Source organism: Balearica regulorum, chromosome 3 (assembly GCF_011004875.1).
Source record: "Balearica regulorum gibbericeps isolate bBalReg1 chromosome 3, bBalReg1.pri, whole genome shotgun sequence".
In the NCBI taxonomy this organism is placed as follows: Eukaryota; Metazoa; Chordata; class Aves; order Gruiformes; family Gruidae; genus Balearica; species Balearica regulorum.
In genome coordinates this window covers 71,679,422-71,698,546 of record NC_046186.1, presented here as the reverse complement: position 1 = coordinate 71,698,546, position 19,125 = coordinate 71,679,422, and the positions used below count along the sequence as shown (strand labels likewise).

The window sequence follows — 19,125 nt, the reverse complement described above, 5'->3', positions numbered from 1 at the left end:
ATGCACTAAGCTGTAATACTGTGGAAATAATGAGACCAACATAATTGTAAACCGGGGGGCTGGAAAAAGGAGAGTGTGATACATTTCTTGTCAGATTTATCAGCAAAATGTTAGAATAATCCCTCCTGAAACCAACAGAGGTCCCCAAATTAACAGTGACAAGAGAATTTGCCTTAAGTTTGCCTCACCCACCCTGAATGTCATCATTAATTTACCCTTTTGAGTTATGGGATGGGTTTAATGGGGGACTGATGAAAGGAGAGGCATTTCATTAGTGCCGTCTTCCTTCTTTTGCTTGGAGGAGGTCTCCTGCCAGGTGGTGCAGCTCTGGGGAACCTGCGGTGCTTACTAGAGGGCATCTGTGGTACGGGTGAAGGTGAGCTCCTCTGCCAGCACCCAGACAGCTCAGGTTAGGATTTCTCCAACTCTTTTGTCCTAATTGGAAGAGAAGGCAATATTTGTGCTGTTAAAGAGTATTTGGATGCATGATGGAGGCTGAAAAGGAAAATGTGTTATGGAATTGGACAGCAGAGAATAAAAGGAGAGGGAAGAGGTGGGGAACTGAAGCAAGAGGAAGATAGAGAAGCAGGGTAGCATGGGGGGGCACAGAGCAGATGAGCAGGCAGGCAGTAATTGAGTGGAGCTGCTCCCAGAAGACGACATAGGGGAAGAGAAACTTGTCTCTGGGAGGCCTGAACTTCCTGCCTTCCCCTGGGCTATGACTGCTGTTGTCAGCTTGTGTCAGCGTGTTGTCAGCATGTCCCCAGGAGGGTTTGATACAAGTGTAATGAACAATGTGGAAAAGAAACCTTTTCTTATGCCACCTACTGGCACAAGAAGAAGCTCATCAATGAAAGGGTCATGGTGATTCAAGCTTTTACCTTCTGAAGGGAAAACTGACATATTTTCAGAGATCACAGTTATCTGCAGGAATCACAGCCATGAAAGGACGAGGTTTTGAAGCAGATGAGGATTTAGCATAATCCAAGGCATTTTGTGCCACTGTCGCCAGGATGCTGGAACAGCTGGACTGTTGCTTGGATCTGTCAGTCTGGTGTCTGTTCAGAGGCCCATCACATAGTTTTGCTGGACAATTAGCTCCCTGAACCTTCTCTAATAGGAATAATGCTGGGCAGAAACGAGAGGGGACAGTGCTGTGCGATATGTTTAGACTGTTAAATGGTTAACAACAGAGCTCTTCTTGTGATTCAGTCATGCCAGTAGCATAATGCCAGCTTCTGTCCTCATCTGACACTTTCGTGCTGCTCAGAAGGAACCGCTGGGGAAATATGCTTTCACAGATTGTTAGTTGTAGATCCACATCCCTCAGAGCCTTGTATAATAAGGCATCGGCTGAGGAAGGGGAAATAACCAAGTGCTGGTCACATACCAGCTCTATTTTTGCTGTCAGCACAACCTCAAAGGCAGCTGATGCTGGGTGTGAGGTAAAGCTACTCAGGGGTGACCTCAATTAACAGCAGGGCTAGGACAGGGTCCCTGCCTGGCGTCATAGATAAAGCTCTGTACTTTTTCATTTACTGAGAAGAACCTGACTAAAATGAGCAATTGGATTCTTAAGCTACAAAAATCTGCTGGCAAACGGCTGAAGCAGTGTCCTGGTTTCAGCTGAGAGGGTTAGTTTTCTTCCTAGTAGCTAGCGTGGGGCTATGTTTTGGATTTGTGCTGGAAACAGTGTTAATAATATAGAGATGTTTTTGTTCTATGGACCTGTTGTTGAGCAGTGCTTACACAGAGCCAAGGCCTTTTCTGCTTCTCGCACTGCCCTGCCAGCGGGATGGCTGGGGGTGGACAAGGAGTTGGGAGGGGACACAGACAGGACAGGTGACCCAAACTGACCAAAGGGATATCATGTGACGTCATGCTCAGAGTATAAGGAGCTTGGGGAAAAAGGGAGAGAGGGGGTGGCAGCGTTCGGAGTGATGGTGTTTGTCTTCCCAAGTAACCATTAACACACGACGGAGCCCTGCTTTCCTGGAGATGGCTGAACACCTGCCTGCCCATGGGAAATGGTCAATGAATCCCTTGTTTTGCTGTGCTTGTGTGCTTGGCCTTTGCTTTACCTGTTAAACTGTCTGTACCTCAACCCATGAGTTTTCTCACTTTAACTTTTCCAATTCTCTCCCCGATCCCGATGGGGGGGGAGTGAGTGAGCGGCTGCGAGGTGCTCAGTTGCCAGCTGGGGTAAAACCACGACTAGCAGGATCCTCTGTGAGTGTACCTGATGGCAAAGCATGTTCCATGATAACAGAATACCTCATGGTTAGCAGGGGCGGGGGGGTGTGTGTGTGTGTGTGTGTCCCTAGTGCAGAAAAAGCATTATATAGGTGCTAATTCTTTTTTAATTTCGGAGTGAAATCACGCTGAAAAGTAAACAATTGCAGTCAATATTGAAAAATGAGCTTACTTATCTCTTTGGACACAGAAGATGCTCCAGCATTGATTAACTGTAATGGACTGCAGTGCACTGATTGCAAGGTAAGATATGACTGATCACTGGGGGGAAGACGCTTGGTCTTGGGGCAGGACCTTAGTGATCTTTAAAAGAGCATCAGACATAAACACAGAGCTGTCCCAAACTGAACTTAATGTGCAGCAAACAGGGAGTCTTGTTGCTGGAAGATAGCCTGGGAACATCAGAGAGGGCAGCAGCCTGTTCTGTCACTGTATCAGTGACATGGCAAGGTGAGGGTAAGGATGCTGGCAGAATGCCTGGATCTCTGAGTTTACTCGGTCATGGTGTGCATAATATTATTTAGGAATATCCATACCTAAATTTTTAAGTAAAATAACCTCTGTGGAGCCTGAGCCTTCTCTTCCTTGTACCACTGGCTGCAGCCATAATTAATCTGTGGTGGGGCAAAGATTTGAATGTGAGATCCTCCAGATCTTTCACGTAACACTGATCATCATTTGCCTTTGTGAACTTTTCCTCTGTTGTCAAGGACCACATTCCTATTTTAGAAGGAATGAGAGAATTTTTTTTTTTTTTTTCCAGTCAGAAAGTAGATCTTTTCAAATGGCTGTCATGGCCTGAGCTTTTATGTTTTTTTGCTCAGACAACAAAGAGAAGACTTTCACAGAAGGATGCGGAGTGGATTTTGCCTATGTAATTAGAGTCTGAGCTTTTCAAAGAATTTAGATCCCTAAGATCCCAAGGAAAAAACTCAGCCAAGCCTATTTGCAAGCTCTGTATGCTTAAATCAGATCTAAGCTCACTGGAGAAACCACATGTAAAGTCTACTGGCTGGTGGAGTAGCAAACCTCTAACAGTTTAATTGTGCCACACAGTCGTATTTTTCAAACAGTCCACTAATATCCAGTTTCACTTCAGAGAGTGACTGTCTGTAATGAAGTGTTAGCTTAGTAAAGTGAATTGTTTGAACAGTGCTGGGGCTTTGAACTAAGTGTCATTGTGAGAAATGCTGCCTTTTTGCAGACCAGCCGGGGAAAACTGCAGCTTTTTTCCTCCAGAAGGGAAGACGGTAAATGTTAATCACCCCTTGGCAGTCTGTCAGGTGGTGGCACTGCAACCGAGGAGGAGTGATTTGCTGATTAGCTGATGTGACAGATCATGAAATAAATATTTACGCACAGGGCAAAAGTAACAGTAGAGTTGGGCAACAGATCTGCATCTCCTGAAGCCACAGATCAGTGATTTGGGGAAAAAATTACTTCTTTTCTGGCTTTAGGGAAAAGGGCAAAAATATCTTTGTCAGGTTCTCTGTGGTGGTCTTTTAAACCCTCTGTGTGCTTGGGATTGCTCTTTAAAAGGGTGACTTGAAATGGGAAAGAGATCTGTAATCCTGGGTCCCTTGGTATGAGGCTTTCCAACCTCAGGGCCCCTGTGGTGCATGCCAACCTGACCAGCCAGCTATCCCACCCTCCCTGGATACCAAGGTATTTCACGTTGTCAGACACTCTGAAAACGTCTCCCACGGTGTCTGATACCTGTGTGGTTTACCCGAGAGCTGGCTCAGGATATGTGCTGATCTAGACCCTGTGCATGCATGGGCATGGCCATCTTCCCTTCCCAGCTTCTCTTTGCAAACAACAAATGCTGGAGCAAGGGAGAGGGAAATACTGGAATAGCATCATCCTTGATGCAGCTGAACCAGAGTCGTGGTGATGGTTAATGTTTGGTCACTGATGCTACTGGTCAGAAGGGAGGAAGCGTTTTGCTTAGAGGTATTCCTGGGGTGCTGCAAAGGCCCCTTAGGGAGACCAAAGAAGGGGAGATGCTCGTTGTTAGGCTGGGCGAGGAGCCTGTGTGGCCAATACACTGTCCAGGCAACACTGTAGATGACAAGGAGGTAGCCTCTGTGAAGGAGAGAAGCCGGAGGGGGCTTGGAGCTATGTGTGGGCAGACCCACCCCATGGAGGAGAGGAGGATGCGGATGCCCTCTGTGGTAAGGACAGGGCTTCAGCCTTGTGATGGATTTCCTTAGGAGGCTGGAAGATGAAACTCGTTCAAAGCACGTAAAAAAGAAGAAAAAGAAAAAAAAAACCCAAACCCCCACAGAAACCCAAACCCTTTGAACATGGCTATTTATGATTACATAGGAATTTAAGGCTTCCTTCATGTTTATATCTAGAAACTGTTCTCCTAGATGAAGTTTTTAGAGGCTCAGATGTAATCAGCTAAGAAACTCTTCAAATAAGCGAGCCGTGTTTTGATTTGGTGCAAATAAGAAGTGAAGTAATAGGAATAGCTATTCCAGGAATAGCTGAGGCTTTGAAATGCTGATTTTAAATACTGCATGCTGCCATTCAGCTGTCCTGTCATAACAGCGTGGAATGAAAGACAATTTCCCTATCTGTAAGTACACAAAAGAAAAGTATATTAGCAACTGGAAATAAAAATCCACCTCTGAAAAGTAGGAGGGGTGGGTAATTTTTTCTCTTTTTTTTACCATTTTTTTCCCCTCTGTATTTCTTCTTTGCATCAAAAAAAACCAATAGCTATGTTTCTTACGTCAGCTACAAAGGATATCTAGTTATCATTCTCTACTGCTAACAGTTACTTGACTTCACATCATGATTTGAAAAGTCTGATCATATGGGGCACTGCTATAAATTCACTCATTCCCTGTGCCATGGACTGATGAGGAAGAGAGATCTGGGCAGATGCCTGTGCTGCAATCAGAAGCCTGGGCAGAGCGCGTATAGGCTCTGTGTACCTGGGGGTGAAGGCTGGAGAGCTGCAGGGTGCCGGCACCAGGACCCGCTTGAGCACTTGCCTACGGTCGTGGGTAAGCTGGTACCTCATGCTCTGGCGTCATCATAACTATCTGGCTCTGATCATGGAGCTGGTTCAGGTCTACCTATAGACATGCTTTGGCCCCATGCCTCGGGCAGCGTGGACATGCAGAGTGTGCCTTTTGAATTGCTGTCTCTGCATTTTGCCCCTGCCTTTCCCTCTTTGGCCCCATATGCAGAGAATTAATTTGCTGTGATATTTTAGCTGGAGGAGGCTACTCGCAACTTGCTGGCTATTGGGAGGGGTGCATTGCTACCCCTCCTTCCTCTTCCCTAAACACCCCAGATCTGAAGAGGTTATAATAGCCTCTATGAGGCTGTGCTCTCCCACCTTCCACATGGCTATTCAGAAATGGTCCTTTATTTTTTTCTTACTCTTTCCCCATGGAGGAGCTCACAGAATAAAACAGATTTTAAAATAGCCTATAATGAGTTTATACCTAAAAATGATTATGGAAAAATACTATTTTGCCTTTATGTATTTATGCATCCCCATAGCTGGGGCAAATAACTTTCTAGGTCTGTGCTATCTGCAGACTCTTGGTGGTTTTTCATGTAAGTTCAGTGATGTTTTCAGGATCTCTGTTTAGAGAGCTGAAAGTTTTAGTCAGTTCCTGAAAACTCATCCATGCAACTTTACTTCAATGAGTAGCACTGTTAATTTCTACCAGACTCCTGTCATGGGTAAACTCACTCCTACATGTTCATGCTGGTAACATTGGTACAGTAGTAGCAAATTGCTCCTTCTGGTATGAATCTGGGGGTAAATTAGTCTCTAGGTTAAAATTTATGTTCTGAAATCAAAAATATTTTTAGGACCATTATTGTCCCGTTGAGCATGAATAATGGTTTATCTGGTACCACATATCCTAATAAATGGATTATTCCATTTAGAAAGGCATTAATGAATGAGGTTGCCTATTGCTAGGTTATTTCTTCTGCCCTGTAATATATAAATACAAGGAGCTTGCAACTGAAGGGCGGTATACTGAGGACAAATGGAAAGAATTACTTTATTGCATTGTGCGTTGTTGCCTTGTGCTTTCATTGCTGAGGGATGTAATTGTATTACCCACTGTACTGTTGGATTTCAAAAGGCTAGTTCATAAGCAGTAATAACATTGGTGGCAATCTGAGCTAAGTTAATGAAAAAGAGAATCAAATCTAATGCCACAGGGCAAGATATCAGATATCTCCACGGGTCATAAAGAGATCATACAGCTGACTCGGGGGAAAGGAAGCAGGCGGTTGTGTGTGTGGAGTGCAGAAGAGGCAAGAGACAGCAGAAAAGTGAGGGTCACCTTGCTCAGAAGCACGGTGCACTGGTCACTGGCAGAGGCAGGAGGGTATGTCCTAGATGTGCCACAGAGATGAAGATGCTTATCAAGCTAATGATATTTTTAGTAATGCCAGTACCTGATTATGTAGACATTTCAGCTGATTCCCAGATATTTGTCTTTATGTATCAATTGGGAAATTGGGTTAAGTAGTTCATGCATGCTTCTACCTTGCCCATGGCAGGCAACTGAGTTGGGGGCTGATCATGGATGGCATTGGAATAGCCTTTTTTTTGTTTTTCAGTAAACACCAACTCCAATCTGAAACTCACTTCTGACCCTGATGCCAATGTAACATTTGATTGCATCTCTAGAAAATACCCAGTGGCAACTTTTTCCTGCTTCTAACTATTAACACAGCAAGTTGCCTGTGTGGACACTTTCACCACCACTCACAACTGGAGTGCTGCAATGGACGGCTACAAACTCTTCAGATGGGATAAGCAGGGAAGGAGAGGCGGTGAGGTGGCCCTGTATGTTAAGGAGTGTTTTGATTGTTTAGAGCTTAATGATGGTGACAATAGGGTTGAGTGTTTATGGGTAACAGTCAAGGGGAAGGCCAATAAAGCAGATATCGTGGTGGGAGTCTGTTACAGACCACCCAAACAGGATGAAGAGGCAGACGAAATATTCTATAAGCCACTGGGAGAAGTCTCATGATCACTAGCCCTTGTTCTCGTGGGGGACTTCAACTTACCATATGTCTGCTGGAAATACAATACAGCAGAGAGGAAACAGTCTAGGAGGTTCTTGGAGTGTGTGGAAGAGAACTTCCCGACACAGCTGGCCTCAAGTTGCGCCAGGGGAGTTTTATATTGGATATTAAGAAAAATTTCTTCACCAAAACGATTGTCAAGCATTGGAACAGGCTGCCCAGGGAAGTGGTTGTGTTACCATCCCTGGAGGGATTTAAAAGCCGCGTAGATGTGGTGCTTAGGTACATGGTTTAGTGGTGGACTTGGCAGCGCTAGGCTAATGGTTGGACTTGATGATCTCAAAGGTCTTTTCCAACCTAACTGATTCTATGATTCTATATTGGTATATCTTTTGAGGGTCCTGACAGTGGATTATGCACTGACTAGTAGCAGAAATAGTGCATGTGTTACTTGTAGGTGTGTAACTGATAATGTTCAGCAAGAGACACGTGCAATGGTAACTGTAGTCAGCGCCCAAAAATGTGTTTTCTCTCACAGACTTGTGCTATATTTATTGCAATTACCTCTTTCATCCTACTCTGCTCTTTTGTACATTCCCTGTTAGCATTCTTCTTTTTCTACTGCTGCTCTCTCTGACATAGATCTGCTTTTGACTAAAGTAAGAATTCTCATACCATGTCTTGGCCATCTAGTGCTATAGCCTGTGTCTGTACATGGCCGAGGGCAGATGATTAGGAAAAATGAGAGGGGTAAGGACTGCACGAAAGGGTGCCTCCTTCCATATATCTTTCCAAGTCTCAGAGACTTCCTAAATCAGGTGTTTTAAAACTACCATACTCTGCATTTGATAATTAATCTAATCTGAATAGATGTATTGAATTCCTTTTTGAATGTCTAGACATTACTGGTTTCCTATAGCATCCAATCAGAAGTCTTAAGAGTTCTCCAATAAAGTACTGGTAGAAAAACATAGGTGGGACAGACTGTGGGGGCTGGTGGTTTTGGTTCTGCCTAACCATTCACAGTCTCTTTTCCTTCTACCTCTGTGCATTTATGTAGCTCACATTCACGCCATATAGATAATATGTTCATTGGTAATTTGTGCATTTGAAGGCTCTCCTATTATTTACACCTTTTGTGTAGCTCTTCTGTTAGACCCCATGTGCACATAAGAACTCATCGAGAGACTCGCCCCAGCCTAGCCATGAGACTATCTCACAGTAATGCTGTAAGACTCCTCCAAGCAGGATGATGGTGGTATGCTGAGGTCATGGGGATGATGGGAAGAACCAGTGGGGAATATCCAAAGCAGAGGTGGAGCTGCATAATGTAGAGCTCACGGCTGGGTGCTGGAAGGTGGCTTTGCTTTCACTCAGTGCATCTACCGTAGGAGGGTAACACAGCAGAGGCGGTCAGTCCGTCCCACAACCCTCAGCAGCAGAGTCACACAATCTTAGTGCAGAGCTAACGCACTGCATGGTACCATCTAGACGTTTCCTCGTAGCCTGTAAATGACACTTGATCATCACATATTTGCTTTGAGAATAATAAAGGGTCATATTCGATACTTGAGTACATTTTTTTTTTTCTTCAGAACAACAACTACTACATACAGAATTTAATGAGAGATATAAAAGAAAGAACTTTTGGTCTGTATCTTTTAAGAGTGTTTACATGGATTTTATGCATTAATACTTGAGTACTTTGTGTTCTCAATAGCTGTATTTCTATCAAAATTTTCTCTCTTCTTTCCAAATCTGCCAGAAAAGCTTCATTAATACCTAGGACTAGGGTTATTTGTAATGTTTCTCCCAACTTTTTTGAAACAAACAAACAAAAAAATACAGCTGCTAGGCTTTAGGGTTTACAGTAGGACAGAAGAAATAATGGTAATAAATTTACTTGAACTTGTCATGATAATAATAATTACATTTCTATAAAGCTTGGATTGAAGAAAATCCAACAGAAAAACTGATTAAAATCTACCATACTGTTTCCACCCACTCCTTCCCACAGTTCCTCAGAGCATCACTGTGTTTATATTTTGAATGTCTGCAGTATGGAGTTATTGAAACTAAATCAGGTTTTAATAAAACAAAGTATTGTGGGATTTCTGTGGGGCTGAAGTTCAAGCTAACAATCTTGAATATATAACACCGAATATAGATTTTGCTTAAGTTAATACCAAAGGGACTTTTATTTAGCTTTCTTTCTTTCTCTGCTCTACAAAAGAAAAATTAATATCTCATCACCTCTAAGAAAGTCAAAGTTATTCCAGAAGAGTGAGAGATTACGAAGTTACCAGCATTGCAAATAGAGGTAGTTATTTTAAACAATAGCATTCAACCTTCTATATTTCACCTCTCGCTCTTTCAGCCCAGACCTGTCTCTCCGCAGGACGGATTCTCAGCTGCAAAGCATCCAGATCCTAATTTGTGTGTGTGTGAATATTCAAGGTTAACAAGAATATATGCCCTGTGGGAGAAACAGTCGGTGCCATTCAGACTGCATTTCTTTTTCCTTCCTTGCCATAGAGTAGGCTGTTGAAAATGTGTCTGACGGAACTTCAAGTTCCTATTCTACTCACATGAACAAATTTAATGTTTCTAATTGGGATTATGTGAAGTATCTCTCCCCATGACTGGATGGCCAGCAGGCAGGACAAATGAGTTTAAATATCTGCTCTAAATTGAGGAGAAAGAGGATAAATAGAACTTTTTTTTCCACATGATAACTGGCATTTCTATTCCTGTACAGTGTATGGGTTTTGGGGCTTTTTTTACAGGCAGCCCAAGACCAATGAGCCAAGCAGGTGTCCCGGGTCACAGCCTGACTGGAGAGTGTGGAAAAGAAGATTCACGGCTTGGGTTTTCAAGCAGGTTTCCCTCTTAGCCAGAGGTAGGTACTTGTTTGTTGCCAGTTTTACTGGATTAGCACAACTTTTGCATGCCCTCTTTATTTCATCTCTGATGGACTTACGCCGGCATTTGGCTGGTTCTGGGGGTACCCTTCTTACACAGATCCCATACATTGCCTGGAAGGACCAGGACCTACAGGGACCTGGGGACTGTGTGTTGGAGTAGGATGCACTGCTGCAGCAGCAGCGAGGTATTTATTCTGTATCTGCAAAAGCCCAGCCTGGGTACAAGTTGTGAGGTAGTTTCATTTTTCATCTCAGCACATCTAGACAACATGTGCACAGCTGAGCAATTTCCTTGGCCTTGCTGCTTTCAACACAAGGAGCTTGTATTAAAAGAGGATGCATGACCAGACTGTCAGCCAGACTATCATCGTGTGTGGCCAACCAGTATGGTCACGCATTCCTCTTCCTCTGCAGCAACCTGGTCATTAATCTGTGCTTCCTGACACACAGACTCTTCCTCGAGGCTGCCGGCAGTGTTTGCTGAAGCATGGGGAGATGGGAGCCTTTGCAGTGGCAGCGTCAAACGGCACCAGTAAGGGTGTGCCGAGTGCTGCAAAACCAGCGGGGTGAGAGATGTGAGTGGCCTGCGTGGGGACTGAGAACCTGTCAGGATGAAACCTGTGTACACCTCAGCTTCTTCTCTCTCCCCTGCGTGCCCTGGTTTCCACATTAAGGAAATGGGGGGTGCCCTAGGCAGGACCTGCAGTGCTCCCCAAGGCAAGTGCTAGTCACAGCACCGTGACGTGCTAGGGTCCTGGGGCACAGCATTTCCTGGAATGGTTACAGCCATGACTTCTCCCACTTATCCCGGGTGCCATTCTCCAAAACACAGATTGACTTGCCATGGATGCAGAGACTTCAGAGCTGGCCCTGTGTAGGATAACACTTGGCAGGGCTGGTGCTTAACTGGCACTAAAAAAGGCTGATGGGTGCTGGTGACACCCCTGTACCCTGCTCTCCAACACAGCCCTCAGCACCCACTGCCATCTGGCATTTCATTATCCAGTATGTCCCAACAGTCCCAGATAAAGACTTCGATTCAGTGCTGCTGTGTTGATTCAGTTCCCAAGCAACTGGCTGAGGTAAAAAATGGGTTAAACATTTAGACATTGACCATTCTTGGATTAGACCAGTATCCTATCACTTCTTAATCTTTCCTTTGATAAGATAGCTGAATCACAGTTTTAAAATTCACTGCAGCGTAGATTTTCAGCCCTCAAATATTTCTTATTTTTATTCCCTGAATTCTTCTTTTTTCTTCCCCCAGAAGATCCAGGATGAATACAGGGTTCTGTGAATCGTCTCATTCACGCTTCATGTGGTGGTAATGCTGCCACTTTACTTATCTGTTTTATTGACCTGTTTACACAGCCAAGGGTGGCGCTGCAAGCTGCTATTCAGTTGGGGATATTCTGATTTCCTCAGATACATGCAATATGACTAATTTTATGATATAAACATTGAAGAGATGCCATCAGTTTTTAAAAGTCACATTCCCACTTGGCTCTTTCTCATAATCATTGTTACAGGCAAGATTATTGGAATCACCATAATGATAAATATAAGGCCGAGAAGTGTTTTGCCTTAGTCTGGGGTTTTGGAAGATCTCTTTTTTTTTTATATTTTGCACTGGACAACATTTATGTATTTGTATATGGTCAGTGCCTCTCCTTGCTGTCCATAAGAAATTTCTTCCCAGAAAATATATAAATCTAGGTCTGTTTAACAGCAGAAGCACATCACAGTTAAGATTGTGGGGGCGGTGTCTGAAAAGTAGAAGCAGGGATAGGGTCAAGGACTGAACCTTGGATCCACCCCTTTCTGCTTACTGCCGTTCTGCAATTCCCACTTCATCCTCTCCTTTTCAGGAGAAACTACTGAACTTTGAAGGCAGGCTCCGCGTTTCCACAGTCATGGCACTATTTTCTTCCCTAACGCCAGTCTTTATAGCCATTATATGTGTTTTAATTGGGGTAATACTGAAGAAGACTAATGGAGGAAAGGAAAAACATGAGACTAGAAGCAAGCCTCTATCTCGCCCATGGGTGGATGAAGATTTAAAAGATGGCACTGACCACCACTTAGAGGAAGAAGGTAAGAAAAATCTTTATCCATCTGAGCAATTTTGTTGTTTGAATTTGATCTGCTGATATGAATAAAGAAGATGGGATCTTCTCGACTTCTCCCCAGTGATGGAAATGCATAGTGCTAGCGCTGCTGTGCCCTGAGCTTGTCAGCCCCGTGGAGGGAGGCTGTCCTGACATGATGTCACTCTTGGCGTAAATCTCTATTTCCTCCAGATCCCATAGGTCAGAGTGCAAAAAGAAAATGCATTGTCAAAGACCACTGTCTGCCCCTCTGCCCAGCGGATCTCAGACCTCTGAGGGACTCTGTGGGGAATGTAGGGAAAGAAAGGAGATGCTGCTGACGTCCCCCAGCCTCTTCCCAGGCCTCGTTAGTGTGGGCAAAGGGAAGACCCGAGCAGAGAGTTTCTGTCTGAAGGCTGATTTTGTAGACATTGCGTCCCACGAATGGGTTTATTACAGTTATTACAAAAGTCCTCCAGTTGTGACTTCTGTGAATGTCCATGAGAGCTTTAGCTGGATTAGCACACGTGTCATAGCATTTGGGAGGTATGTTGATCAAATATTTAAGAATAAAATGTGGTGATGTTGCTAATCTCTTTTCACCCAAATACATATTTGAACCTGTACAGAACACCGCTTTTTTTGCAGTAGTGATTTCTGATGCACAGCTTGGGCAAAAGTCTGAGCACAAAATGTACCCTTCCTTCTTTTTGCTTCCTGACTACCCTCCATAAGCTCCCTTCATTTCCTTGTGAAATTAAAATCTGCAGAAGTCTGTTCCTATGAAGTTTTTAAACTTGCAGTTAATACAGCCTTTTTCCCCCAAGCTGGTTTCAAAGACATTTTGTGTGTTTTTTGTCCCATAATGACACATTGTCTGAGGCCACTTCTAGGAATCTTGAAATTTGTACTGTTTTTCTGCATATACACCATTTTCTAAGAACCATTATTTCTCAGTGTTCAGTGTAGTTTGAGATAGTGTTGTGTGTCAGTTTCCAGAAATAGCCGATACTTGGAACCTTTTAAACCATGTTGACTATTTCCCAAATATACAAAATTTCTTTTAAAGTTAGTTCATATGTTGTACCCTCCTTTGTGTAATGAAAAATAGATTCTGTATAAAATTATCCCATATTTCCTTTGTCACTAATAGACTACTAGTTCAGTTCAATTGCTGCAAATTAAAATTCCCCTGGGTAGTTCAAGTGATAATCTATGATTTATCAGTGAAATCTTTGACTACAGCTGTTTCTATCAGTTTAAAAATTTAGTTCCTCTAAATAAACAAACCTCTTAGCATTTAACAAGGACCCCTTACTGCCACAGGTCCACATATAAAATGTTATTCTTTTATGTCTTAGTTGTTTGCTTTTTATTCAGGTGCTAAATTCAAAACCATAGTAGTTTTAAATTGCTTACAAAAAATTGATGGGTAGATAGACACTTTTGTGCTGTTGCTAAAAGGAGATTTATTTATTTTTAAAGAAAACCTTTCTCAATGTACCACGTAATTCAACATCAGATTAGATTCTCTTTCTGCGTTGCTTTTAACAACAAATAATCACTGTCCCCTTAATGCTGTGTGGTTCAAAACCAACATCTTTGTGAAACAGGCATGTCTTTTAGCTCCAGAAAAATTAAAATAATTGCATCGTGCCTGGGCAAGTTTTTCTTCAGCAGAGGAAAGCCCAGCCTAAGTGACAAGAGAATATGGCCACCTCGGTAAGGATCTGCTACTCTGCTAATGTTGTAATTGACACGTCCACCTTGTTGTCAGTGTTAAAATTTCCATTGACTGTACTAGATGTTAAAATGGAAACATGGATGTAAACAGAGGTTTTCTTAATAGTAGACAGTATTTTACCTGCTGTGCAAATTCTATTACTTTACTAAGATATCTTACTTTAAGTAGAAATGAACTTTTCTGATAAATGTTTCAAGCTGGCTTGTGTTTAAAGACAAAGTTCCCCTAAAGAGAACTTGAGTTGGGTGAGAATGAAGCATTCTTAAGGCCTTGTGAAAAGCTAGAATCTAGGGCTGCCGCACGTGAACAAGCTGAATTTTGAACAGCCCCCTAACAGGAAGAGGCAGCTGAAGACCAAGTCTTTCCACACGTGGCCATGACCAAAGTGAAGGCGCTTTGCCGAGAGAGAGTGAAGTGCTCTGTAAGAAAAACTTTGAACTTACTCGGGCGTCATCAGCCCCATGAAACCTCTGTCAAGTGGCATGTTTCCCCCGAGAAAGAGCATACCTTTGAGCTGCAAAGCGTGAGGTGTAATTAGCCGAACTGCTTGGGCAGACTCAGCAGAGTCACTTACTGGCAGCGAAGGGCAGAATGGGAAGGGCCAAGTGCTCATGAGCTTGCCTGTGTAATGCTTCGGCAGCTGAAGAGAAGGATGTTTCTCAGAGCAGCCAGAAACCCAGTTGCGTGGTTAAGTGGAAAGCATTCATCAGTCCATTTGTTTAATGTCTTAGCTGGCAGTACTTCAGATTTGTTTGCATACCCATCTGTCCTGTAACTTCTTCCTTCCTTTATGAGATCCAGAATGAGAGATTGTTGTGTTGTGGATTGCAAGAATGGTCTGTGTGTCTGTGTATCTGGCTGTGTCTTGCATTAGGCCATGTGTCATTACCAATTAGATACAGATGAAAATGATGTTTCTTCAGCCTTGTCTTGAATGATGAGTCACAAGGGCTCTTTTCTAGTGGTGGTACCTCATCACCCACTGCTTCAGGTTTACACTATTAGATTTGGACTGTTGCAAAGACAAGTCCAATCTCTAACCCAGGGAGCTTATTGTATATTTGTTACTTTCTTGGTTGTATATTCAGATCAATACAATTGATGGATAAGGTGAAAACAGACCCAGTTTACAGTGGTGTGGAGAATGAGGTTGAATTTTTTTTGTATCCTTGTTACTCTGTGGATCAGTTGCAGAGATTAATAGCAAGGGCATTTTATTACGACGTATTTAATGGTGGGGTCTTTGGTGATGTACTCTGCTTAAGGGCTATAAAGCAATGTACAAATGCCCAAATGTTCCATCTCTTCTGACAATGCACTGCTCATTGCTTGTGATACTTCTTATAATAGTCCTCTCCCACTTAGAAGTATTTCTTCTCTCCCCAAGTTCGAAGGCTTCCCATATCTTTTAATAATACTACTGACATGAACGAGGCAGTAGCAGTTGAATTTTCCAATTCAATGACAGTTCATGCTTTGTGTCATTTAGGAACACAGGACTTATATGGACATGGTGCATCATTGTGTTTATCTCCCTGCTGCTGCAGACACCTCCAACCTTTGTCATCAGCTGAATGAACATGAAAACTGGCCTTTTTCTACCCCATTTCTTTAACCTTACTGGAAAACTATTGCAGAACTTTGTGCTATGGGTTAAAAATCCTCCTCTGCCTGCCTGCCCAAATTTATTTAATACTAATCTATACCCATTTTTCCTGTTCCATCCTCTTGTTAGTTTAAAGGATACTTTTCTGGCCCTGGTGTATACCCTCCTGTGGTTTATGGACAGCAGTCAGATTACTTTTCAGCTTTCCTTTTACTAGGTAGGCCAGCAAATCTTCTCTTTATAAAAGAGCCACCCCATTCCTCTGAAGATCTTAAGAAACCTTCTGCAACTATATTCCAGTTTGAGGTAATTTTTACAATATTTTGATGCTGGTTCCTTTCTTCCAGGGTGTGCCTCTCCCACCTGATACTTCTTTTGCTTAAGATCCTTGACCAGCTCTTGAGGTTTCCAGGATCAGCCTGCTAACCACTATTTATAACCCAGTAGTAAGGCACGCCATCTCTTTTAGTTCCCTATTAGCCACACACTCAATTCAGGATTGGATTCTCTACTGGGATTCCTGTAGCAGCACATTATGTAGCAGTCTGCCATTAATCAAGCCAAAAAAACATAAAGTCAGTTGCCCAGCATTTTAAGTTCAAAGATCTGAAAGCTTTCTTTATATATATATTTAATTTTTTTCTGTGTATTGTGTCTTTACATTGGAAAAGAGGATTGGAGAGGAATTCTATACTTAGGAAGCAATTTCTTAGAGAAGAAACTGCAAGAGCTGGTTTGGAAAGCAAATGCATTGGTCTAGACTGAGGTTGCAAGTGAGGTTTCGTAAGGACCAATTGTTAATATTATCTAGTGGTCTTTGCACAAAACCAAGGAGTGCACAAGTGAAATTTCTTAATGACATACAACTGGGAGCAAACAACACAGGGAAGTGTCAGGGTAGGTAAAATAAGTGTCCAACAGAAATGAAATGACAAGTCATTGTTCTCAGTGTGAGTTTGTTATTAGGAGCTCATGGTAAGAATTTTTGCTGCCAACTGAGGGAAAATTTATTACATGATTTGTAGGCTGATTATAACCTCCCATATGAATTGATGGGAAGAACACAAACATCACCTTAAAATACATCCGGAGAGGAATTTCTGACAGAATTAGAGAAATAGTACTTTTAAAATGAGATTTCACTTGGGATATCTGAGCCAAAGCCATTTCAGATTTGCTTAAAAAGGAGAAAGCCTGATGATTATTGCAAGTGTACAACAGAAATGATGGCAATCTTGAGAATGTGGCTAACAAGATAATAGACTGACTAGCAGGATGTCTGTTGTCCATCAAATGATGGAATACATAGAGATGTAAACAAGACATTTGTAGTATTGTATAACGTGACTGTACAAACAGGAGTACGTCCAAACACAGCAATTAAAGATATAGAGAGCATGCACTAAACAGATGGTGCTGATAATGATTTTAGCTTAGCATATGGATAATGTTAACTGCTAAGAATGAATGGTAGACACATGGTAGAAGAGAATAAATAATACATGAATTTATTATAAAAAACAAAATTGCCATGAGAGTTTTGGTTTTGTGTGTCAGTTCTCTCATTTCTGGGTTCTTCTTCTGCCGAAGCCAGTACTCTCATTTTGAGTGCACTAAGGTTTTTAAGTTTTGCTTACAAAACTTAAGCTCAGATGTGGTGATTCTCATACTTTCACTCTCACTAGTCACCACATCTATGTCCCATGTTCAACATCTTTGAAAGTACATTTCTGTTTCATCATTTATTATTAAGTGGAACCATTCAGACCACACAGCAGCTTCACTTTTCTTCTTTTCTATTCACATGGAGAAAAACTCCAAATAAGCAAGCAAACCTCACAAAATTTAATGCATCTTGGCCTTAGGTAATACTGCAAGTTTTATACTTTCCGATTCACAAGGCCTAGGTTTCTGTGCTAAGTAATCTTTTTCTTCCATTCCTAGCTGACTATCAATCATTTGAGAGGTTTATTCAACCAGTTACATCTAAGATTATTTTCATACCTCAGATTTAAAGAAATGCCAAATCTCTCTGCTTCCTCATCCCTGAATTCTTCAATCCGAGTTCTCTAACTTAATTTTTCTTAATCCCTTATTTTCCCCAAGTTTGTTCCCTTAAAAATTGAGAGTCACAGTTACAGACCTACTTTTCATTACCTTTTCATTTAGTTAATTAAATTGAATGAACTGATAATCTCAGTTTAGGGGTACTTTTTTTTTTTAATAACATCCTCCCCCTCACTGCAACCAAAGCTAAGAGAGTCACTGCACAAGAGAAGAACAAGTCATTTTATTAAGGTATTGGATGCTTCAGCTGGGCAGCCTGGTTTCTAGTATTATCATAATAGCTCATCTTTGGTTTATACCTGGAAAGCCACGCTTCCACCACGTACTTCATAACAATGCTGTGGTTGAGGGAACGTGACTCTCTTAAAGACGTGTCCTGATCTATATGTGACCTTGGGTTTCTTTGTAGGCTTCACACTATCCCAGAAGACAGTGCATCTTAAAAAGCAACCATTTTTTTAGCCATGCTAAAATTTTTACTTCTTTGCAATCTACCACAACATCAATTATTGCCTATTTTTTTATCGATATGCTTCCTGGACAAGTCAAAGTAGGTACTGCTGTTGTTACTGCATCTTCATTCTTCCCTCCCTGACACGTTTTGTTTCATGTTCTGTACTGGCAGTGATAGCTCTTCCAGTTTGCTGTCTAGACCTCTGCACGCAACTGGCCACAAGCAACATCCTCCTTGGATTAAGTACATCATCTGAGTCAGCTCTCTAACTATTGCCCTCATCCATATAAATAATTTAATCTTGCTCTTCATCCTTCTGTCCTTCAACATTCACGTATGTATTGATGGTTTGTCACCTACCTGACTTTCCTCTCCTTGTGTTTCAAAACCAGGTATAGAGATTACACAAATTTCCTCCAGCCTTTGCTCCTGTTTGACAAACCTCCTTTGTAAAGATTGTCAGTATTTTATAAACTAGTCTCAGTATCTCTAACTCAAAATGATTGTTAATAGTTTTGCAATAATACTAGAAAAATAGATGACCAAGCAGGGCTTGGATTTGCTTAGAAGCCAAGGTTAGACCATCAAGTCTCCTCCATCAGTTGCTGAATAAAAGGTATGGTGCATTGAATGTATGCTATTTCCTACTGTCTGAACTTTGATAAAAACCCCATCATAAGAAAGTAAATAGTGAGAGCACATAAGAACTCTTGGGTCCTGGAGTTAGTTTCTAGGCTAGAAATAGTCTGTTTCCCAGGACACTCAAGACTGTAAGCTTGGGAAATGGACAGGGATGATCACTACAGTACATTGATATAAGCACAAATAGTGTAGTCTGACCTGAAATTTTCACCAAGACACTAATCCAATACCTACTTGCAGCATAGTTTTCTGGTCAGATTCTGCCTTCTGAGAGATAATGCTCAACCTCAGCTGTTTTCAGGAAGTTTTTCGTTATCACAAGGAAAATATTT

The 19,125-nt window shown here is 42.1% G+C and overlaps 1 protein-coding gene across 1 annotated transcript in view; it reads left to right on the top strand.

The window, feature by feature from the left end:
• The first annotated feature begins 12,031 nt into the window (after window positions 1-12,031).
• IYD (iodotyrosine deiodinase) overlaps window positions 12,032-19,125 on the top strand; it is an 18,402-nt gene continuing 11,308 nt past the window's right edge. Inside the window, exon 1 of the mRNA XM_010303118.2 lies at window positions 12,032-12,287. Within this exon, the coding sequence (XP_010301420.1) occupies window positions 12,107-12,287 (181 nt within the window). The 5' untranslated portion in view covers window positions 12,032-12,106. The remainder of the gene's footprint in view (window positions 12,288-19,125) is intronic.